At 40.1% G+C, this 24,812-nt stretch overlaps 1 protein-coding gene across 1 annotated transcript in view; it reads right to left on the reverse strand.

Annotated features, from left to right (window-relative positions):
- Positions 1–2,339: 2,339 nt before the first annotated feature.
- The window catches only part of PTEN (phosphatase and tensin homolog), a gene marked incomplete at its 3' end in the record, with an annotated part of 42,619 nt that continues 20,146 nt past the window's right edge, over positions 2,340–24,812 (reverse strand). Inside the window, exons 4-9 of the mRNA XM_079536041.1 lie at positions 23,244–23,287; positions 19,718–19,956; positions 15,135–15,276; positions 12,962–13,128; positions 3,520–3,744; positions 2,340–2,525 (exon numbers count right to left, since the gene is read on the reverse strand). Coding sequence (XP_079392167.1) covers positions 2,340–2,525; positions 3,520–3,744; positions 12,962–13,128; positions 15,135–15,276; positions 19,718–19,956; positions 23,244–23,287 — 1,003 coding nt within the window. The remainder of the gene's footprint in view (positions 2,526–3,519; positions 3,745–12,961; positions 13,129–15,134; positions 15,277–19,717; positions 19,957–23,243; positions 23,288–24,812) is intronic.

A 24,812-nucleotide genomic window follows, 5' to 3' on the forward strand; every position in this document is an offset into this window, starting at 1 on the left:
ACATCGAAACATTCAAAATCAAAACCCTCATTCCAACCTTTCACATTCCAAAGGAAAAATAACAGTGCAAAAGCCCATCACGTCTCTTCCAATCCAGCCCTCGGCGTTACGCACTGGAAGCACACCGATGCATTTTATTATCACAAACTTCAAAGCAGGACACAGAACGGTGTCGATATCTCAGTACTTTGAAAGCACGAACAGGTTTGTTTATTAGCCAACACAATCTTTTTACCAACTGTTAAAATCAGACAGGGTGAAACATGATTAAAAGGGTAAGAGTTAACGTCATGTCCCCAGGTAACCACTTCCTGCTTGTCAACACCACTGGGAACAGCGAGCACTGGAACCAGCCTCCTGCTCCACTGAGACACTACAGCTTGATCAGATCTCTATGTCAGAAAACATTTACCAGCTCTGTTAGAAGTTAGAATCGTGAATACGATGAGCAAAGTTGACCAACGGATCCCAAAAAAGCACGTGATACTTTCCTTCGCCAAGAGTGAGTCCTGCCTCGTCTCCTTCAATTCTTACCATTAATGCTGTCGTACAGGGCCCTCACAGATTCCATACACTGCTGTTATCTAGGCGAGAACACAGCTAATGAACTTCAATGTCAGCCCTATTAAGTTAATTGAGTAAGAGAAGTTTTAATTGAACAAGTGTAAATCTGGGGACAGCAATCCTTGGTGCACTTCAGAGTGAGCATCTTTGTCAGCTTCTTCACGTGTCCATACAACAGTAGTTGTACTGTCAAGTCATCTGCAGTCTGGGCATAGCAATTATATGCTGAAAGTGAATCTCAAGCCCTATGAACAAACAACATTGCCAGATGAGAAATCTAGTTTGTTTTGATTTGTGGTTTTTGTTGGTGTGTTGCTTTTTTTTAAATAGCAAGCAATACAGTTGGGACAAGTTCTGCTTGTGAAAAGTACACATCTTCATACAGACACAGCGTTGAGAATTCAACACTGTCTCCTCTGCAGTGTCTCTTTTTAAAATATTGTAGGTACTGAGTATTCAAGTAAAATTCCCTAACAGTTAATGACATTTTTAGAAAAGTGTGCAAAACTGCAAAACTCATTGTAATACAATGTGTAAGGTCAAAGGGGCGGAATGGCTGACAGAGGTTTGACTGAATAAATGCATCATAAATCTTCAAAATAAACACTAACCTGGAGAATCTCCAATTGAAATTTCCTGTGCACCGCTACAAAATACTTTCATATTAATGAGGAAAAAAAAGCTTGCAAGGCAGCACATGAAGTATTCTCAGCAGGAATATGATTGAAGACCTAATAAGAAATGTTAAGATGTTGCCTGACGTATGCACTAATAGCAACTGACTTTTAGCACTGGTCTTGATTACACAGGAGATGGAGCAGCCGTTACAATTCAGTAAAACAATTAATGAATCACCGACAATTTTTACAATTTGTTTCAAGCCCGTATTTTAAGATGATAGCCTCCACATTTGTATGGTTAAGTCATTGTTGCTGTGTTTCCTTTCTGTGACCCCAATAATTTTTCTCCCTTCATTTTGCAGGTCTTTAGGATGTTGCGAAGGTTCATTCCTGTACCCCTATACAGAACCACTCCCTCTAGCTGCCTTTTCTAGCACCATTACACTTAAAAAAATAAAATGCACAAACAACAAGCAGTGACAGCGGCGACTCTTCAATTGTCCAGGATGAATTACGGCAGCATGCTAAAGAAAGGTGCAAGTAAATAGCCGGATATGGTACACAGGCCAAGCTCCAGCAGACTATATTCCTTTCTGAGCATTACTTTCCATCCCCCATCCAAAATACATGCATTAGAATGTAGTAAAACCTTCTAGAGACATCTCTTAGCCAACTGCAGACTTTTCTGTTGCCACATAAGTGCAAAAAAAAAAAAAAAAAAAAAAAAAAAAAAAAAAAAAAGGGGCAGGATGTGAACCTGTATATTTGCATTTTTTCAAAACTTTGTTTGGTGACAGAACACAAAAGGAAAAATTCCTACGTATACACATTAAGTCTGTCTCCACTTTTATAAAACTGGAATAAAATGGGAAAGTGCCATATTTATAGTTCCTAATTGAAGTTTTAATGTCCTTTTGACACAAAAAGGTATATACATATCAGAGCTACGTAACCATTTTTATTCAACTGGACAAGTGTCAAACCTGTAGATTTATAGGGCAAAACAAGATTGGTCAGGAAAGAATTGTTCCTATAATTGGTAATCTGACACTATGTCCTATTGCCATTTAAAAAGGTCCTTTTTTTCAGTTTATTCAAGTTTGTCATTCTTCGCGGTTGCTTTTTTTTTTTTTATCTCCGATAAAAAAAAAATATTCAGACTTTTGTAATCTGCGTATGCTGATCTTCATCAAAAGGTTCGTTCTCTGGATCAGAGTCAGTGGTGTCAGAGTATCTGTAATGATCAGGTTCATTGTCACTAACATCTGGTGTTACAGAAGTTGAACTGCTAGCCTCTGGATTTGATGGCTCTTCTACCGTTTTTGTGAAAAATAGCTTCACCTGGGGAAGGAAAAAACAACAATTTAAAAAGGTAACCTGAACTTTGGCACAGCACAGGTAACAACTGCTATCTGCAACAGCACAGCTCCTTTCACTATCCTGAGTGACACAACTGCTCCCCTCCCTAGTCTGGAAAGAAAAGTAAGAGCTCTTAGAGTAGCCAAACTCTCAGTACTACTCCTGAGAGAAGAGAGATCCACCAGCAAGCTCTGCTGAAGTTCTGGGCACCTGCACCAGCCATTTCTGTTCTGGAGCTACAGCAGCTGGACACAACACTGCAGCCATGTCAGCTTTTCAACCATCCTACTTCTACATCTCTGACAACACAGAGATTGTAATAACATTGCAGAAATGAACAAAGTGCTTTTTCAGTACCATAACCAGTGATTCGTTTTTGTGCATTAAGGTCTGATCCATGCAACAATCAGGTAACTGTAACTGCTACATTCAGATACGTACAGTTGTGGACTCCTGACATTTTATCAGTGTGCTCAAAAACATCCTTTCCATTTTGAGAACAGTGCTGGCAATGGCTCGCTCTCCTCAGAGCCAAAACTCAGGTTATAAGCTGTTCCCATGAAGTGTGTACCTCTGCAAATCAACTCAGAAATTATGCATAAAGCTCAGCACTAACAGTAATGCAGCAGGTACCAGAAAAAACTGCTGTTAGATTCTCTGGAATTCTTACTAATCATCTCTAATGGCTTTGATAAATACCTAAAAAAAAAAAAAAAAAAAAAAAAAAAAGAAGAAGCTTTTCTCCTTTTCTCTCCCAGTCTCACCAGTTTTACACAGAAAAACTCTCACACCATTTACTGGCTTCCTGGAAAAGTCAATACACTTAGGAAGTTAAAACCTTTGGCTAAGTGGTAGGAAACACATACGTGAGTTAGATTTCTGCACAGTTTCAAACAGTTCCTCTGTAAAGCAAGACAAACAAATCAGATAACTTCATGCAGCTTTTCAGCTTTGTTTACATGAAATGTATACTGACCTTGAAGTTCGGAGAAAAATATCTGTTGGCTTTGTCTTTATTTGCTTTGTCTAGATCATTTTTTGTTAATGTAAGGATTAAATATTCCTTGTCATTATCTGAGCGCTCTGTACTGAAAATACCATCAAGTTCCTGATCTGCAACTAGACTTCCATTTTCTACTTTGTCTGAATTTTCATCCAGTCCTATGAAGAATGTATTTACCCAAAAGTGAAACATTTTGTCCTAGGGAGGAAAAACACAAAGAACAAGCTTGCTTTAATATTCTCTAGCAGCTTATAAAATTGACTAATACCAACTGATCAAAACCAAATCAATAATACCAAACGAAACTAGTTCGGACAACAGTACATCATCAGTTATGTTGCATGCAAAGACATTTCCACCAATTCGCCCAGGCAATACACAACACTCTGCATCAATCAAAATAAATTTTATCCAATTTCGCTTTCAGAAGTTGCTTCTTATTAAAAAGTAGTTATAAAATCAATTATCTATGAAAAAAGTAGATGACAAGTTAGACAAGTGGTAAGCCTGCAACCACAAGGCATAAAGACATTTTCCTAGCAAGGGTTAGTCAGATCTAACAACCTGTGCAAAGCATTATAGGTGACTAACATTTATCAACATAGAACATCATCCTCTACTGCCTCCTGTGTAACAGAACATTTTTATTTATATACAGAAATAGTTGTGACAGAGCAAACGCACCCTACAGAAGAGTGCCCATCACAGTGGATTCACTACAGCTTCACGGAGACAGTTCTTAGCAGGTACATGCTTGCTGACCATTACTAAGAGAAGTCGCACTCTGAAAGTGATTGCCATCCTACACAAAAGGGCAGCTTAGACTGTTTACGTATATTGCTATTAAGCAGAACTTGACAGATGCCCACCACCAGCTATCTGGTCCTTTAGATTATCCACTGTAACACCACAACAGGCATCCAGACACAAAGAGACAAAGCAAAATGTAATTTTGAAAGAACTAGGTGATATCAGCCAGTATATTATGTCTGTCACTAGGATCAAAGAGGTGATACAAGTGTCCATCTCCATACGTGCTGTGGGACCGACACTCTTTAATATCTTCATCAATAACTTCAACAGTGGAGTTAAGTGCACCCTCAGCAAGTTTGCCAATGATATCAAGCTGTGGGGTGCGGCGACACACCAGAGGGATGGGATGCCAGCCAGCAGGATCTAGACAGGCTGAGCAGTGGGCCCAGGTGAACCTCATAAGGCGCAACAAATCCAAATCATAGAATCATCACAGAATGGCCTGGATTGAAAAGGACCACAACGACCATCTGGTTCCAACCCCCTGCTATGTGCAGGGTCACCAGCCACCAGACCAGGCTGCCCAGAGCCACATCCAGCCTGGCCTTGAATGCCTCCAGGGATGAGGCATCCACAACCTCCTTGGGCAACCTGTTCCACTGCATCACCACCATCAGAGTGAAAAACTTCCTCCTAATATCCAAACTAAACCTCCCCCGTCTCAGTTTAAAGCCATTCTCCTTTGTCCTATCACTATTCACCCTCGTAAACAGCCGTTCCCCCTCATGTTTACACGCTCCCTTCAAGTACTGGAAGGCCACAATGAGATCTCCCCGGAGCCTTCTCTTCTCCAAGCTTAACAAGCCCAGTTTCCCCAACCTTTCCTCAGGAGAGGTGCTCCAGCCCTCCGATCACCTGCTCCAAGAGCTCCACATCGTTCCTGTGCTGAGGGTCCCAAGCCTGGACGCAGCACTGCAGATGGGACCTCACATGAGCTGAGTAGAGGGGTACGATCACCTCCCTCTCCCTGCTGGCCACCCCTCTTCTACTGCAGCCCAGGATGCAGTTGGCCTTCTGGGCTGCAGGTGCACACTGCTGGCTCATGTCCGGCACCTTGTTCACAAGGACCACCAAGTCCTCCTTCTCCACAGGGCTAATGCAAGGTCTGCACCTGGGTAAAGGCAATCCTCACTACCAATACAAGCTGGGGATTAAAGGATTGAGCACAGCCCTGCCGAAAAAGACCTGATGGTGCTGATGGATGGCAAGCTGGACATGAGGCAGCACTGTGCTCTCACAGTTCAGAAAGCCAATCGTATCCTGAGCTGCATCCAAAGAAGCGTGACAAGCAGGACGAGGGAGGTGATCCTGCTCATCTGCTTTGTGCTGGTGTGGCCTCACCTAGAGCACTGCATGCAGATGTGGAGTCCTCAGTGCAGGAGAGACATGGACCTGCTGGAGTCCATCCAAAGCAGCCAGAGAGGGCCACAAAAATGATCCAAGGGATGGAACACCTCCCCTGTTAGGACAGGCTGAGAGAGCTGGGGCTGTGCAGTCTGGAGAAGAGAAGGCTGTGAGATGACTTAAGGAGAGCCACAGCAAAGAAAGGGAAAGACTTTTTAGTAGGGTCTGCATGACAGAACAAGGGGAAATGGTTACAAGCTCAGAGAGAGAAAATTTAGCAAAGTGATAAAGAAAAAAAAATCTTTCACAGTGAGATTGGTGAGGCACTGTAACACCTGGCTCACCATGTGGTTGATGTCCTGTCCCTGGAGACTTTCAAGGCCAGGCTAGATAACGCCTTGGGCAACCTGATCTAGCTGTGTAGCCCTGTTCATTGCAGGGGAGTTGCAATAGATGGCGTTCAGATGTTCCTTCCAGCTCTAAGGATTCTATGACTCTATTCTATGACCAGCAGCTATGTTTTGCTCTGGGATAGGCACTCTCTGAAAAAGATACGCTGAGAAAATTCACCTCTACAGTTTCAGCTAAACAGCTCGATAAGATACACTGAATGTCCCTGTACTACTTCTCCACCATTTGCTACGCCTTCACCAGTCAAGAGTAGACATTTCAAAGATTAGCTACCATTAACAAGCTGGTCTTGACTAGCACACTAAGCACTCATTTATTGGAAACTCTAAGCTGTGTCTACTTCCTTTGTAAAAAGGAAACTGTTATTTCACTCTACTTTCAGCTTTAAGGCAAAAGATCCAAAATGCAAAGGCCCAGTCTTCCCACAAGAGCTAAAGTTCTTGCATTTCTATTAAAAGTTGGTGGTTCTACTGCACACTACATGAGCATGCCTCCCTATTGAAGGCAACTTGGCACCAGGAAGTCATCATTGTTTTCTGGGCATTGGTACTGGAGCAGAGAAGATTTGACTGCTTAGCTAATACTCTTGTCTACAAATTAGTATACCGTAATTATTAATATAAATTTTCATATTAAAAGTATTAATATAAATTAATATAACGTAAGTACAAAAACACTGAGAATTCAAAAGTATATGAAACAAGCAGCATCTGCCTTCCCTACCCAAAGCTCATTAGCCCCACTTTCAGCCCCACTTTCAACTTCACTGTTTTAGGTAAGGCACACAGAAAAAGTTTCCAGCTTGTGTGCATTTCCTATAAGGACCTGAGACATCACAACTATTAAGGAAATGCAAGGGGAAAGGCAAAAGTGCAACATTTCAGCCAGAAACATTTCTGGCACTTAAACAATTATCCACTTCAACACATGCCCCACCAGCATCTAATCTACCACACTAACATGCTATAATTACAGTTGCCTTGGGAGGCTGACAGATCCTTGTCACTGCTACCAAACCCCTTCAAGTTATCTCATGATATTGTGTTGGAGCTAATCCATTCCACTCAGCCATCAGTGCAAGGCCCAGCCTATTCAGATATTTAGCATCCTCTTCTTCACTAATGCTACCTCAAAGTCTTAAATGTCCACCTCAGAATGTGGAAGTACAGGATGAATGTCCTGGAAAAGAAGGCTTTACTTTTCCATATTCCTCATGGAACCTCATATGGCAGCAGGTAAGATCCTCATGAAGAATTCTTCAGAATAACTTGGTCCATGCTCCTCCACCATGAAGATGGAGCGCCCAAAAGAAAAAAAATCCACCAAGGAAATGATCACTCCTGATCAAATCAAAAGACTAACCAGTTCAGGTCAAACCAGAAACAACCAACGGCATCAGCCCTTCAGCTTCAGAACAGGAAGGTTTGGAGTCCAGATGCTGTGATAAACAGTGGGAGAGAGCAAGCCTGAGGGTATTACAACTCTGTAAGCAAGTGGAAATATCACCTGCAGGCGCACTGCTGGTGTAAAGGTCAAGTGAAGGAAGAACCCACTTCTTGTAGGTACGACAGTACCACTGACACCACTCTTCAGAATCACACTGTAAAAGCAGTCACATACTTTGGTGCTGGTCCTCAGAGCCACACCATGGTTCCAAAGAAGTCAGAAAAGGAAAGGACTAAGCTAACAAACACAAATTGCAGCAACTGAATGGAAAGAACTGGAAAATGGCTTATATCAATAGTGCTGAAGCAGCTTTGGAGGGAAACAGTGCCAAAGCAAACAAGGTCACTGAATGCAAACAAACACTGGCAGAGGCAGAAGGCATGGACTTCTGAAGTTTAAAGCTTGATTAGGTGGAGCAAAACCAGGAAGGATTTATTTGGCACATCAGAGCCAGCCTGAACAAGCAATCATGAGATTCGGACAAGACAAATGACAAAATTCTCAGCAGACATCTCTTCATTTGCTTCCTTGGGATAAATTTGAAGAGGTCTTCAGAGGCTGAAACTAAACATTATTGCCTGTCTGAGCAGGTCATTTATCTTATCTCCCTGCAGTTTCTTTAAAGCATCAAGTTATTTTCTCTCCCTTCCTGCTACATTAATTAAGTTAGTTTAATAAACTAAGTTGATGGGTACTGAAACATGGCAGACCTACTCAAACTAAGGGAAGACTTGGTCACGTTTCCGGGTATCACCTTTTGGGGCTGATAATTTTGTCACTGCTCTCAATGAGAAACAAGGCCCATTACTCCAAGTGAGGACTGAGTCAGGTTCAAGCAGCAAACTCAAAGATATTCCACAGGAGGCAATGAAAAAAGAGATGTAGTATGGGCCAAAGACAGAGAGAATGTAAAAAATTAAAGCATGACCAGAACTTGGGCTTTATTTATCAAATTTGAGTATCAGAGCAAGAAAAATTATGTAATGAACAGGCTTCTGAAAAATATTAGGTAGGGTTTTTCAGTTTTTTTGTTTTGTTTTGTTTTTTAAATGTACATTGCTTCACTTCCAATTACATCACAGGAATCCACTTAAAAAAAAAAAATCAGACATTTCTTGCCATAAGCAAGTCAGAATCATAAAATCTACAGTGCAGCACCTGACATTTGAGACAAAAGCTGAATTATTCAGAGTATATCAGCATCACGAGTAACTGTTCAGTTCTCAGGATGACAGGAAAACACACCTCACTCCACAGCTGATATCTGTCTCTAACTGCAGACTGACATCCAAACCTAATATCATTTAAGCCATCAGCAAGGAGTTCCCATATCCCCCAGAGTTTCAATTTGCAGAGGGACCTACGGGCACTTAATCACTTTGCAGTAATAGCTAAGAGTTATTACAGATGCTATCCAGCAATCAAAAGACAGAGGACACGTTCCAAGCTGCTCCAGGCCAGTATCACAGCCTTCCCATAACCATGACTGATGCAACTTGTACCATTTTCAGGTTTGCAGTTGAAGTCTTCTGACATTTGAAGAGTTTGTTCTTCAACATTTGATAAAAAGCCAAGACCCAAAGTGTTCTTTAACCATGCAGCAGAACTTTTCATCTCTACAAACTCAAAGAACACAGTGGCACAGACAACAGCTCAAAACAACGCTGCCAGCACCACCTACGCTAGATTCTGGGTATCAACCAGCAGTGACTTACACAATGACCACTGTTTCATCAGTATGAGGAGTGCACCTAAAAGGTCTCCTTTACCTCCAGGCTCTGCAGGCAGGAAGACTACCAAATCCCTTGCGTTATTTTTAAACAGATTCTCATTTAATCAAGTGACATATGGATACTTTGAAACCCTTTAATATTATCATGTCAACATCAATAAGTAAAGAAAACTGTTTCTAATAGGAACACAGAAGCAAATCTAGAGAGACTACAGACTACAACTGGAGATGGTAAAAGAGCAAGCTATAGGTCAGAAGAGGGAAACAAAACAAATTGCTCAAAGAACTCCAAAATGTTGACTTCCACTGGTCACAAATTCTTATATATGAACTGTACTAAAACATTGTACCATTTCGCTCTCATATGAGCAAGCATACAGAAGGAAAGGAAGTAACTACATGCCAGAAAAAATGGCTAAGAATACAGAAAGCACCTTAATTAGACAAGAAAGAATCCAAAGTTTTGGAATCCCTAGCTCGTGCTAGGTGGCACACATAGCAAAAAAAAAATTTGAAACATGGCAACTCTCCCAAAGCAGTCTTACCAGCACCTTCTCAGAAGCACTGAATGACCCTTTGGCAGAGGTTAGTTGAATTTGCTTAAATTAAGTTTTGCCATTAAAATAAGAGGGCACAACAGATTTAAATTTTACATCAAGAACCTAGCATGCACGCTCAAAATCACTTGGTCACTAAAGCTTGTTTCATATCATACTAATAATTTTATCAAAGAGCTCTATCAAAGTTGAGGACTTTCCACAGTAGAGCACCTTGCAGATAATACTGCTGTTAGGACTATGAACTCTGAAAGCAGGTGCACGTAGGCTTATCCAGAATGCTCAAGCTGAGACCAGTGGTATTGAACACCAAGACAAACTCAGAAGGAGTGCAGAGAATATTCTTTCATTTCCAGAGATGAGATAGTCTTTCTCCAACCCAAGCCTCAGGATGGACCAACACCTACTGTTCAAATTATGTCATTAGTTTGTTGATTAGGATTGTTAGGGAAAGTTAAAATGCTCAGAGGTGATGTGATGTCTTCAAACATGCACAAAAAACTTGTTTGGCAGCTACGTATAAATCCGCTAACAGAAAACCTTGGGAGAAGAGGAATCAGTGCTAGGCAACAGATCTGTCATTCCAGCTTCCAGAAACACACACCTAAGCAAGCTAGAATCTCTGAAGGATGACACTGTCACACCTTATAGCTCAGGTGATCACTGCAGAGACGTGGCAAGCTCTGCAATTTGCAAAGTTCCTGCACTGGAAGACCTTCACTTCTTGGGTTTTGAGTAAAAACTATAGAGTCAAATTATCTGGAAAAAAAACAGGCTCCACTAAGTGCAAAACAAAGGGGACTTCATGGATGTGCAACACTTGTGCACAGAAGCGTGTTCAGAGTTCTTCCAGGACAGATTTTCTGCCACCAATATCCATTCACCTTTGCCTACTCTCATCTCAGACACTTTATGTAACTTTACAGAGACCACGTGGAAGGACCATCCTTGGTGCCAAGGCAAACATCGGAGATGGAATATCTCACTAATTCTTAAGAATTGCTCAGCAGTGGTTTCATAAATCAGACTAGGATGTTCACACCTCACATATGCCTCCAATTTGTGTTTGCATTTACGTTAGAACTAATAGAGGTGGTATTACCAGAGCTACGTAACAGCATACAATTTTATTTTGGCTTTGATTTCTATGCTGAGGGTATTTAAGCATTAGATTCAATAGATTTTTGAAGCAGATTATCAAGGTCGTTTCTTTACAAAAGAACTCTGTCTGGAAAGAGGTTTCATCCTCTCAGGGAAGTTTGCAGAAACTGTTTGTAGAAAGAACAGCTTTCACTAACTCCTCGCTTCTCAACCCTAGTGTTAAAAAAATAAAAAGCAGTATGAAGTTGCTCTTCTCTGTCTTGATCTTGTGATCCACAGAACTAGAATAGTTAGGGGATGTTATGTGGAAAAAAACGAAGAACTAGTTACTCAAACTACAAGACTCCTATGAACTGAACTGCAGCTGACATGACACTGAAATGAAACTACAGCACAGCAACACGCTTGCTACATTTCTGCAGACAATCCAAAACAAACATTTCTAGCCTGAATTTATACTATAGAAATCATATGTGACAACAATGACATCTAGTTCATGCTACCACTGGATCTCAGTGCCCTCTCTAGAGGTAAAATAAATAGGAAAGCTCAATCTGGGCACAAGAGACCCGAGATCTTTCATCAGAGCCACGTACAGATGTTATGAGAACTTGCTTGGTGGGGAGAACAGCACAATGCCTCCTAGGAAGCATGTTCACAATCTATCTGTTACTCAACACAGTAAAGAAACCCAATTCCCAAGTTAGACAGGACAAGGCCTGGTTAAAACAAAACCCTGTCTCAAATGTTTAGGGTTTTTTTTCCCCATCTTCTCCCTGCATCCCTCATGCATACACACAGAACTTACCTGGCTGCTCCTATAACGCTCTTAAAATTGGCTCTTGTGTACTGAAGTTTTAAATATTGTTAATTTTAATGCCTAAAAACCAGTCATTTCTGTTTGCCAAATGTTTTACAGTTCTCAATCAGGGCAACTAGGCAATACAAACTACGTTTAATTAAACAAGCAGAAGAAAGCATTCTCATTAAGCATCAGCTTAAACTTTTGCAGGCACTAGCACATGCCAGACAACAGAACAGGACATTTCCAGCTACTGAAAATTTACCACTAAACTAGCTAACAGTAACTTGAACGAGGTCCATAAACAAAAAAGCATGCGTCTCGTATGCACAGCTAATAACTGGCATCTTACAACTTACATTCATCTCCCAGTTCACTCTAGTATTCTCATTATTATGGTTTGTCTGATTGCAGTATTTGCTCAAAGAATGTTCTTAAGCTTTATTCCATTAAACAATAAACAGTTATTCATTAAGACTGGAATTTTAAACAGTAAGTACAAAGGTAACCTTTAAAACAACAGGGTTTTCATCCTCATGCTTCACTTTAGTAGATACAAACTATCTCTATAAGCACAAACATAAATTAAACATTCATCTTTAATAACTCATTGATTGGTGTCAAATTAAGTTCCAGATTAATTTTTTCCCCTACAAGTGAGATACTGATAAAATCCTCAGTTTGGAATGAATTCTCTATATGCCTAAAGACAAGGTAATGCAGATGACACTGCAATACAAACTGAAGTAATGGCTGAATAGATTGCAGAGATTTTCACACAGTGCACAGGAACTACCTTGGAATTTCAACCAGATTTGACAGATGGATAGAAATCAGCCAATAGCACACACACAAGATCATTCATGCCTGCTAAAGCCTCAAGAAAATTTAGTGAAGAAAACAGCTGGAGTTAACTTGCTCAGTATGCAGGTCTATTTTTAGACTGTGAATGCTTCTTCCTCAATTAGATCCTTCACTACTACCCAAACTACTCCAATACATATCCAACATAATTTATATCCAACCTTTGTACTTAATCTCATTGATTCAAAACATCCAGCCTTCATTTTGTGAAAGACTCTCTACTTGGGAAAACTAGACGTGAAAGAATTACACACTGTGATGGCACATCACTGAAAAATAACCAGTGTCCCAGTCCTGCATCAAGGCTGAGTTGATAACGTTTTCCAAAAAGGCAAGAAAACCAACCTTTTTCAACATCTTGTTCTGTTTGTGGAAGAACTCCACTTTGATATCACCGCATACCGGCAAAGGTTGAGGGAATTCAAAGTACATATACTTGTCTTCACGTCTTGAGGGTCCTGAAGGGGAGGTGAATATCTTTACCTTTAACTGGTACACCACAAACTGAGGATCTGCACGGTAAAAACAGAGTGTCACTTTGCAAGAAATGTCCTTTAAGTGTCAAAAAAATGCAATCAGAATCACAGCTATAGCCTATAGCACTTTGAAAGTTCAGTATGTATCATGAATCAAGCACTGCAAGGCAAAGAAAAAAGCTTCATGGGACATAATTTGAAATAACCTCACAGATTTCTGTATTTTGTAGCAATTTGTTCACGCAACTAAAGGATTCCTAGAAAGCTGCATGTTCTTTATAATGGAGTATAAAACAACCATATATAGTAAATTCTTGATTTTTCCTCACACATTTCCTCTCATCTCTGTGTTAGATGAAAGTTCTCTTCTGTCTTTTCTCCATGCTGCATAGCAGGCACTAATGTCAGAACAAACCGATTTCTCTCTTACACAATCAGAGCTGTTAGACAAACAAGAACAAGGATAAAATTTAACAGTAATACATAAATCAATCTGCACTGACAGCAGGCTATACAGACAAAGCCCGTAAAGTCTGTCCTGTAAACCACCACGAGTGCCAGCCACAGAGTAGTTTTCTAAACTAAAGTAACAGCTGAAGTTGTGAGGTTTTGCTGCAGCCTGAGGAGATGTAACTTTGAAACTGCCAAGGGAAGCAAGCACGAAAGCCAGAAATATTAAATGAAATTTATTCCAATAAATCTTGCATTTACTCTTTTAGTATTTTCTGCATTTAATCGTTTCTCCTGGTTTCTCTGTTAATTTCAGGTGTAGACTGCTCTCTAGACAACACATGGTAAACTGCATCTGCCACTGAGGAGCTGTGGGAATCTCAACTGAGATCACCCACACTATCTTGCTGAGCAGCCTGTCTCTAACATCATACTTAACTCTCTCAAATCCTGAGCAATATGAAACCTGGTATCCTTTCTTTTCTGCCTGACAGACACAACTCTGCTCTGTGATTTTACAACAGAAGGAAGATGACACAGATCAAAAAAATACCATTTGTCGCTAAAATTAATACCAGAGTTACACGGATGAAGAGCAACACATCGCTTTCATTTCTGAAAAAACAAATCAATGAAAAACTGCACAGAAACATAAATGGCAGCACTCCTCAAAGATGCTGAAATTGGTAGGTACTCTGTTTTCCCATGTGCTTAGCAATGACTTGTTTATCCCAACAACCTCCTGGAAAAGTAACACGCTGAAGTCTGGTAAGGGCAAAACAGTTAATAATGCAATAATCCATACTTCACATAGCTTGATTTCACAAGTTTATCCACAACACTGAACTGCAGAACATACAACCTCCACACCTCTAACTCTGAGAAAGGTTTTCTGGCAGAGGCTTCCCTCTGCATCTTCCTCCTGAAAATACAGCTGGCCTGACAAGCTGCCATGCTGTTTCTTTTGTGCACTGTGTTCAGGTACCATCTTACAACAACACCAATACTGCAACTTTACTCAAAACCACAGTAGGCACTGGAACTAATTACACATTGCAGTAATCATCACAGCAAAGCCATTAGAAAAATAATTTCCACTGCAACAAAAAGAAAGAACATGCAGAACCAGGCAGTTCCTGCTCTGTAACACAGCCCACAGAAAGGCAGAAGAGAATATGCAGTCACACTAGGAATTTCCAAGGAATCTGCTGCTCCTTATTGACACACTGCACACCAGCATATCACACTACTTGGTCACTGGGACACATAATACTTTATAAGCCTTTGTCTAAAGAAGAGAATTATTCCATAGATAAAAAAACTCACTGCGTACATACTTTCTCAAACCACCAGGGGAAAAATAACCTTGCCACATTTGAAACAAACATTATTTTGCAATTCCCATTTTCCAAAAGTTGCTGTATTTTTAAAAACAGCTTTTTAAGAAGGTGAAGAGCAAATATCCAAATATGTTTCCATTTAGTACAATCTAAGATTATAGTAAAACAACAATACAATCCAGTCACCTGAGAATTCACACAACCAGCTCTTAGCCAGAGCTAATGAAGAACAAGGGAGTGCTGAGTACTTACTGCAAGTTCCGCCACTGAACATGGGAATTGTTTCAAACATCATCTTGTGAAACAGCAGTGCCACTGGTCTGTAATCAAGGTGATTCTTTAACAGGTAGCTATAGTAGTACACGTAGCGTCTCTGACTGGGAATTGTGACTCCCTAAACAAAAGGAAACAGACGTCAAAAGCACCCAGAGCATTTCCCAGCAGTCACTAATGGGACTCCTCCCCAATATCTGAGAATCTAACTAAAGGTGAATAAATCAAGAATGAAAAGGCATCTAAAGTACCCCAGCGCTCTGTACAGCACCCCTTCCACCTGTCCTGCAGCGTTTAACATGTCACACGCGTTAACTGCCATGCAGGGAGTATGTGGGACCCTGGTTCTCCAGGCACTTCTGTGGGTATTTCCTACATCCAGCTCAAACAGTGAAGCAAAGAATGCAGGCTTCTCTGTACTGCAAAGAGAAAGACCTCAGAGACAGGGGTGTCAGACTTCCAGCAGCACTTTAGCAGGATGCCCCTGTAATTTTTAAGCACTGACTACAGAAATGCAAGTCAAATGAATCTACTGTTGTTTGCTGATATCACTGTACTGACACTACCTGCTATTACAAAACATGTTCCTGAAATGTCTTCACAAAAATCCAGAGTGGAAAGTTTCATTAATATGAGCCTGATGGCCCAACTGCTGAATGAAGGACTTCAACTGAATTACAGCTCTGAAGTAAACACTTGCTTTGAGAACATATAACCAAAGAATATGTTTATTATCAATTTTGTAATTATTTTAAGCTTCAACAATTAGTTTTAGAGCTCTTATAGCTGATACTTTCAAGAGAAAGTGATAAAAGATCAATTTAATTCCTTACAAAATAGGTTGTATGTTTTATATCAAGCCACACTACGTATTTGCGGCGGCGTAATTGAGTATACTTTCATACTAAAGCTAAATGTGAAATTGCAATAATCTGAGGATAACAGAAGTTTCTCACACATTAATCTTTTGTCACAAAGCCTAGACAATATCCTTGTGTTACCTCCACAAGCATTTAGTTATAATACCTGCACTCCCTTGTAACAGACAGAAGTGAAGGATGGCTGGAATACTCAGGCATCTTTCCGCTAATAACTTTTCTTTATTTTTCTTTATTTAGAAAATGTTGAGTAGTGTCTCCTTACCACCCCAGCTAGTTAAAAATTAGAATTAAGCAAAACACTTCTCCCAGTATCACTTGTACAATGATATTCTTAAGTAGCCTTATATGTGGACAATATTTGTGGTTTAGATGTCATCTTGGTAGTAGTTAAGAGATTCATGTCTTAAGGGAAATTCAAAGTTTTCTTTATTGGAATCTGAGCCTCATGCCCGAGTCTCAAAGCAAGAGCGCAGGGAAGCAGTTTAAGTACTTTCTCTTGAGAAGCTTATATTTCACATCTACACTCACTGACATCTTCTGAATGGGTATGCAATGAGTTCCTCTAGTCCCTGTGCCAGAATTTCACAATACACTGCTGTGTGGACATCACAAAAATTGCCAGCTGCTGCTTCTGGTGCTCCTCTTATTATAGCAAGGGCAATAGTATGAAGAACAAACACTTCTGGAAGTAGTTCTCCCTGCTAAATCTGGAGCCTCATTGTGACCAAATGGCGTTGGGTTTAGCAGAGGTTGTCACCTGGGTCTGCTCAACAAACAGCCACTGTAACAGACCAGCTCTGACACATCTGACGCTCGTTATCTACCCCACTGAAAGAGTCATTCTGAGACTTCCTTGCAGAAAATAATTGGTTTCTGTTTCCTGTTCAGTTAGATGTAACTGCCGCTACAGTCACTACTGGGAGCCATTCCTAAAATGCAACAACGTGGAGGTCAAAGAACACTCTTGAATGGATCATCTCCAGCTTCTGCACTTGACTAAGTTCTTCCTACCTGATAACTACTCATGGAGTAGCCAGTCCCTTCTCTGGGGACTACACTTCACCACAGAGGCCTCTACAGAAGTGGGAAGAAACAAAAACCTCATCCAGCTGTAGGAAGGCAAACTGTCAGCCTTCATCATTACAGCAGAATTTTGTTGTACGCCTTAGGGAATAAGCCAACCAGTTCAAAGTGCGGATGCAGTAGCAGCTGTTTTAGAAGACCTATTTGGGGACTTAATTCTCCCCCAGTTCTGGAAACAGGAAGGACAACCGCAATTCTTAATCAAGTTTCAGAAAAATCGTGTCTTCATACCGTTCAAAGGAGAAATGAAAATTAGTGCCATTCTGCTACAGTGGTGGGGACTGATAGATAACAATCTTTTAGACAATGTTTTTAATCTTTCCCATTCCCTCTTTCTGAAAAAGAAACCCTTCCCTGAGGAGCTGCAGAAGTTGAAAGAGGCAGCTTAGAGGAAAAAAATCATTTTCCATTTGGAGACAGCTTTTTAGGCTCAGTTCTGCAACATCCACTACCCTTCCCAGGATGACGCTGCATTAGCAGACTACCTACTATCTAGGAATTGTCCATTTGTTCCACATCCCCTGTTAGATGTCACAAAGGCTTCTGGCAGAGCTGTTTCTCCCACCAGACACCAGGGAAAAGCTTGCTACAGAAGTACGCATGGTTGTTCTCTTGACTAATTAGTCATACTTCCTCTTGTAATTAGTAGCACTTCCTGCCAGCATAGGTTACAAACCTTCTCAAGAATCAATCTGCAATGCACATAAATGGCAACAGTGATTGGAGCTGTGATCTTCTCAGTTGCTATACGAAAGCTGTGCACTTTTGCTTGCTTTCAAATAAAGAATACCTGGTACCTGATTAAAGCCAATTTTCTTTCATCATGTTTTGGCCCAGCAAAAATAAGAAAATTCTCTTTCACCTGGGCACAAGCAGCTCTTTTGATGGCCCAACTACTTTGAGTTCAGGAAGTCAGCTTATAGAGGTGTGGCAAAGCATCAAATCAGAGAGCAGCACTTTGCATGCAATACCAAAACATGGCCCAGAAGGGAAGAAAAAGCTCCCAGAATCTACACTGGAATACCTGTTTATAAGCACAACTTTTACAGTCATGTGAATCACATACTGCTCATTTGCCAAACGAAGTTAACCAGGCTCAAGAGCTGGGAAAAAAAAAAAAAACAGCTCTTCCAGAAGAGACATCAAAACCAAAACAAAGTTGCTTGTTACTGATAATGTTTACAGCAAAGCTAAACAAGGCTCTCACAATTCCTGTTTAATAAACCCTCTGCTACCTCAAACATGCTAATGAACATAACTCCTTATCCTCAAGACACCAATGTACAGAAATATTACACTCTTTACAGAAAGGTAAACTGAGGTACAGCATGCTTCACCATGTATTTGTTGCATTTTGAGCTGAGTGATTTCCACATCATTTTATCTTCAGACAACCTTTAGGAGCAGCTTACACTGTTCATTCATCACACAGCTCACTCCTGTTCACTATCACTCACTCCTATCAAAACCTACAGGTTTTGATGGGAAATCTTAACACTATCTCCTTTCAAGTATGACATCACAACCATATTCTAAGCTGGAATACCAGCTCCATCTCATAAAAACAGCCAACTAACTATTCACTTGCTCCTTCTAATGAATCAGCATCCAAATCCTGACATTCCTTATACAATACTTTCACTCTCAAGTGCCTTCAAACATGAAACTCAACTTGTTAAAAGGCCCACACTGTGAAATGAATACCTAATGCAAACATTGCAGAAACACAGAGAGCTCTGTTCTTGAATAGGCTAAAACTGGCTCAGAGATGATTCCCCAGGGCTGCTCTTACCAAAACGTACAAGGAAACAAGGAAGATGAGCAGAGACACTTGCTGAAACTACCCTGCAAGGCACATCTTACCATAGTTGGGGAAGATTTCACAAAAAAAAAAAAGTGTAAGTTTTCATTAATGATACATAACCATGCCAAAAAGGTCCAATCCACAAGTACCGCTAAGTCAGCCTGTGCAGCACTGATAAGGTCATAACAAAGCTCTTGCAGCCACAAACATCATTTCTCTGAGATTCTCTCACACCCCACAAACACAAGAAATTAAACATCATGAAGAAGACTGAGGTGGCCAATGCCTAGCCTCCCTTCTAATTGAAAGGGGTATTCAGCCATGGATATGCTCTTCCAGTAGGGACATTCAGCTGTAAAAAGCACTTTAATGACTATGCATCTCAAAACATCACAGAAGTCGAGAGAACCTGAGGATCTGAACAGCTTATCTATACAGACAAAACAAGCTAGAATAATCCTCTTATTTGGGCTGAAAATGCTGAATGAGAAAGTTCACTGATCAACCACCTATTTGATGCAACACAGAGCAGAATGCTATTTAAAAGGGTATTTAAAATAAACTGTCCAGATCACCTTCAACAGGAGATGGAAAAAACAGACCATTTTAGTGTTGTGATTAATTGCTTCTGCTACTTAAGAAATCTTCTTCATTGAAAAGGACAGCACTGACCCAGTAATATTACAGCTAAACCAAACGAGATATCACAATTGACAGAGAACATTTCTCAAAGGATTTGACTACTCAGGAAAAGCCTAAAGATGCACACAGCAAAAAAGAACAAAACAACTCACCTTCTTGTCTCTGGTCCTTACTTCCCCATAGAAATCTAGGGCTTCTTGAGCCTTTAAAAACTTGCCTCGATGCAACAAATATGCACATATCATTACACCAGTTCGTCCCTTTCCAGCTTTACAGTGGATTGCTGCAACATGATTGTCATCTTCACTTAGCCATTGGTCAAGATCTTCACAAAAAGGTTTGATAAGCTCTAACTGTGGTGGGTTATGGTCTTCAAAAGGGTACTGTGCAACTGCAATGAGAAGGAGTAACTTATCAAAATCTAAAAAGGAAATCACCAAAAGCTCAACTAGACAGGTCAAATTCATGACAAGCATGAAAAAATTAACATTCTGAATGAAAAACAGTCTTGCATACAGATCTGTGTACACATATAGCTTTGATTCTGCTGTTATTCAGTAACATATTGCACACTAAATGCATCATATACATTTCTCTAGGAATACGTAACATCTTGCTGCATGAAGAGACTATTCTGTAGTGCTTCTGAGGTCAGTGCTACAAGACTCTGCACCTCACATTTTACTGGAATTTAAGAGTACACCGGCACAAAAAATAACATCGTGAAAACCCATTAGACAACAATTAGACTACCCGCTGAGAGAAAACAACAGCCCAGCCCCACTCACTGATCAGATGAGTGGGAGCAAAGATTCAGAGCATGGTTTGGTCTACATTGGGGACGAACACTCAGAATTTGCTCAAAGGGATTTAGAAAAAAAAAAAAAAAAAAAAAAAAGAATGGTAAATTCCATACTAAAAATGGTAATCAAAAAGATATCTCACACAAGGAACCTGCAATGTGTTTTAAGGTCAACCCATCAAATGCAGTTGTCAATTTATTTTTTTGGGGGGGGGATATCCAGAGACACTCACACAGTTTTTCCAGCTAGGCATGGAAAGAATTTCAGGAAAGCATTCAGGGAAAAAAAAAAAAAAAAAAAAAAAAAAAATCTCAGAAGAAAACAAAAATAAGCAACTGGGAAAAGGACCCAAAACCAAACCTCTGTATGACCTGCCAAATCAGATTATAGACAATGCCAGGCTGGCTGGCAGAATTACATGGAATTGTACTAGTTTGGCCAGGAGGATTACACTTCACAAAGCATACTCCAATTCTTAATCAACAGACTTGGGTTCTTAAAAATACAAGCCTGGTTCATTTTAAAATTCTCAGCTAGAAACACCATTTCCTTTTCTGGTGGGAAAAAAAAACAAAAACAAAAAAAGAATACATTCCATTTTTTGGCATGCATTTGTAATTGTTTTGTAAAGGCTACTCTTTTGCCACAGACCATGGCATAAGTTTGAAGCCTTTCAGACAGACAGTTTAGTCTTGCGCAGTACAGACTGTCCACTTAATCTCTCCTAGGAGAACAAAAGCCTGATAAAGTGAATAATCTGTTAAAAAAGCTTAATGAACACGAACATCTACTAATAAGTTCTTGCATACAGAAGATCTAAATAATCTGCAAATGATCTCTGCATGCAAAGTTACTCATATGTTACTTTCTGCTGCAGATATAAGTGAATGATATTAAGAAATCCCTAAAAGAGAAAATCATTCAGGAGATACTGCAGATCTTTGACTCTATCTTAACTACATCTAATAATGTTCCTCTGAAGAGAAGAGACAACATAATGCTAGAAGAGCTGCATGAAAAATCAAAACTAGTAACAGTTTGTTGAGAGACCTGAAATAACAGACAAACCTTGCAGGATTTTCTACAAAGGCTGAATGAAAAAGTGCTGAAATGGATGTACTGAAATGGTTTAGAAAGCAACCTTAGAAAACATCAAGTTGCCTTGATCTGTTTTGAGGAGGGTGCAGGTGCTCCATGGATGAAGGCTGCTAGTACTGGAAAGAGGAAAGCATGGAGAACAGCTAACTCCTCTCTCCAAGCTCCCAGACATTGCACATAAGGAGGGAAAACCAAACCAAAAAACATGGCAAAGCCAAAGGCCACTTCCAGTGCTGGGGTACTTCAGAAACTACACGAACTCTAGACAGAAAGTTAGTGTCTGTGGACAAAGAGCTTTCAACATTTGTTTCTACATCTGATGCAAGAACATTCCAGCTGAAAATTACTATGGCGTTCCACGTTCAGTATAGAAATGAGAATTTCCTTTTGAAATTACTTCACTCCCAAAGATTTTAAAATACAACCATACTTCTGCTGCTGCTAAAGGTAAGCCCCGAGTCACAAATTTGATCACTTACGTTAAATAATTTGGCAAGGAAAGTAATAAAAAGTATGAATCTCCCTAAAACAGTGTTGTCTTATACAGAGGAACTGTAAGAAGCGGTGTCACAAACGTTGCCGGTCACAACTGACTGCAAAGGGATCTAAGCACCTCCACAGTAAAAGCATAAATTAATGCAAGCACATGTACCAGACATGATATTAGAAGCATGTCCTCTTCATTTACATCCTTTCTCCTCTTACCCAAAGAAGTGCTCAAGCAGATCATAAGATACCTTTTTTTTCCCCTTTGTGTTTGTTTAGCAAGGTTTCAGAACATTGCTATTCAACATAATTAGAGCAAAGCAAGAGCAATGATTACTTCTAAAATGAAGGTTTCAATCCTTCTGTACATTCAGACATTAAAGTAGCCAACTGGCCATGTACTAAACAACCTGTTCACAACTAGAAGGATGTATAAATTCAATAATAAAGGACCTAGTATCAGCCAGTTGGAGTAAAACTCACTCACCCCCAGTTTCATATGCAGAAATACCCTTTTCCCTACCCAGCCATTCTGAAGCACAACGTAAAGAGGAATTACAAGTCTCACCACAGCACACAGAGATATTTCTCCACAAAAGGAACAAAGGTAAATCTGCATTTATTTATTACCTGGGGCATTAATACTGACAAGACAAGAACATTGGTTTCCATTTATTACAAAGGGCCTGATCAAAAGGAGTTCCTGAAAGTTTCCCCACAAGTTCTGCAAAGTGTCCAAGAGCCAGCCATCTTACCTCAAACAGGCATCTTGGAAATTTAATTTTGTTTTTATTAAAGAAACAGAAGGTATGTTTGAGACCTTCAAAAAGCTGTTGCATGCGAACACTGAAAAACACGTTGGTAGTGTTCTCCATTTTTACTGTACGTGATGCTTCAGCATAAAATAATAGTTCTCCTTAAGCTTCACAGCTAAATTTTACAGTAAGTCTGCTGACAGAATTGAATAGAAATCTCTATACAACTCATTCTGCAACAGTTTTTCAAACAGTAGATTTCTAATTGCCCCATTAGGTCTTGTTTTAGTTAGGAACACTGGTTTTTGAAAACATAAGGAATACACCAAGTTTCTCCGACGATTCAAATGCTATTTGATATGATTCTTTGCTCCCAAATCTCCTACACTACATTCTATAGTACTATTTTTAGTACTGGTCTAAATGTATAGCAATGTTTTATATTACTATGCATTACTATCAACTCCACTTTACACCATCATCCAGAAAAAGTGAAATAAAAAGAGAAAAACACACGCTAGACTGTGAATACATACCTCTGCAGTTAAATTTGGCGGTATCATAATGTCTTTCAGCACATCTAAAAAGAAAAATAAGACAGAAGTTCAAGACATTCTCTAAGGCACTCCTAGCAGCTGCCACACCTCAGAGCATACAGATTAGCATATCAGAAAATCATGTAGACACATCATCATTATAATCTAAAACTATAGCTAGAGACTACATACAAAAAATAAATATTTTACTGCAGATATACAAGTCGGCCAATAAGGAATCAGTTATTTTAGTGCAAAGCAATAACTTACCCTAAAGTAAATGTGCTCCATCAGTGATTTAGTCACTGTGACTCTCAACGGAGACATTCATGCAAGTAATGCAAGATATGCTTATTTTTAACGCAGTAAGTTTAGCTATTCCACCCACTCAACAGCTTTAAAGCTCCCACATGAGCAAACAGAGGATGGCTATAACCTTCATCCAATTTTCTCTGAACTCAAAACACATGTCAAGAAACCTTCACAGCAACAAACAAGCTAGGGCTTATGGTAGTCACAAGGACATTCAGAAGACACTCAGCTAGAGCAACCTACATAAGGACTCTTCCATCAATTACAGAATCATGATACAACCACCAATAGTATCTGAAAGCACCACTGAATGGTAATACACATCAATTATACCAAATAGATTGCAGTACAGCTCTCCAACATGGTATTTTTTCTTGGACTTGCACTAATATCTGCTTTACTATGCTGCATGAGATCCAGGCTAGCTAGCTGCCAGCAAAACAAATCACATGATCTCAGTTGTTCAGGATGACACGTCTGGGGATGAGCATCACCAATATAAAGGATATAGAGGAACTAGCCAGAACAGAAATGAGCTAGAGCTGATACTGGGGGTAAGGGGAAAGAAAGTAAGAACAGCATGCCCTCTGCAATATTCCTTAGAGATTGCTTTCTGCAGGAAAAGCGTTGTGTCCCTATGCAAAGCAAGTGAAAATGAACTTCAGGAGGAAAGGCAAGAACAACTCTTCTACAAAACAACAGGACTCTAGCTTGAAACAGTGACTGGAAGTAATTTCAGTAAAAGAGAAAACACATCTAGGTCTTCCATTCTGATTATAACCTGTATTTTTCATAGGGTTCAAACATCCCCTGCAGCTTCAGGACCAGTATGACCTTATCTTTCCTTTGGTAAATACATTACAATTGCAGCCTTTGAAGCTATATAGAGCTTACTTGGTACTTTCAGACACGAAAATGCAGACTTTTAGGCTCTTGCTGTATGACTATTTCACCTAGCCTGAGTCTTACAGGCACTGAAACAAGCTTGGTCCACAAAATTCAGACAACCAGGGTTAGAGACATACCTGCTGGGATAGCACTCGCTAATTGCAGCATCACAGAATACCCTGAGTTGAAGGGACCCACAAGGATCATTGAGACTCTCAGCTCTACCACAGCATCACCCAAATCCAAACCCTACGTCTGAGAGCAGCGCTCCAGCACTCCCTAAGCTCCTGCACTCAGGGTTGTGCCCACTGCCCCGCACAGCCCATTCCACCCCACCGCCCTCTGCCACAGAGCCTTTCCCTCACCCCC

The sequence above is a fragment of the Tetrao urogallus genome (genome assembly GCF_951394365.1).
Source record: "Tetrao urogallus genome assembly, chromosome: 5".
Taxonomy (NCBI): domain Eukaryota; kingdom Metazoa; phylum Chordata; class Aves; order Galliformes; family Phasianidae; genus Tetrao; species Tetrao urogallus.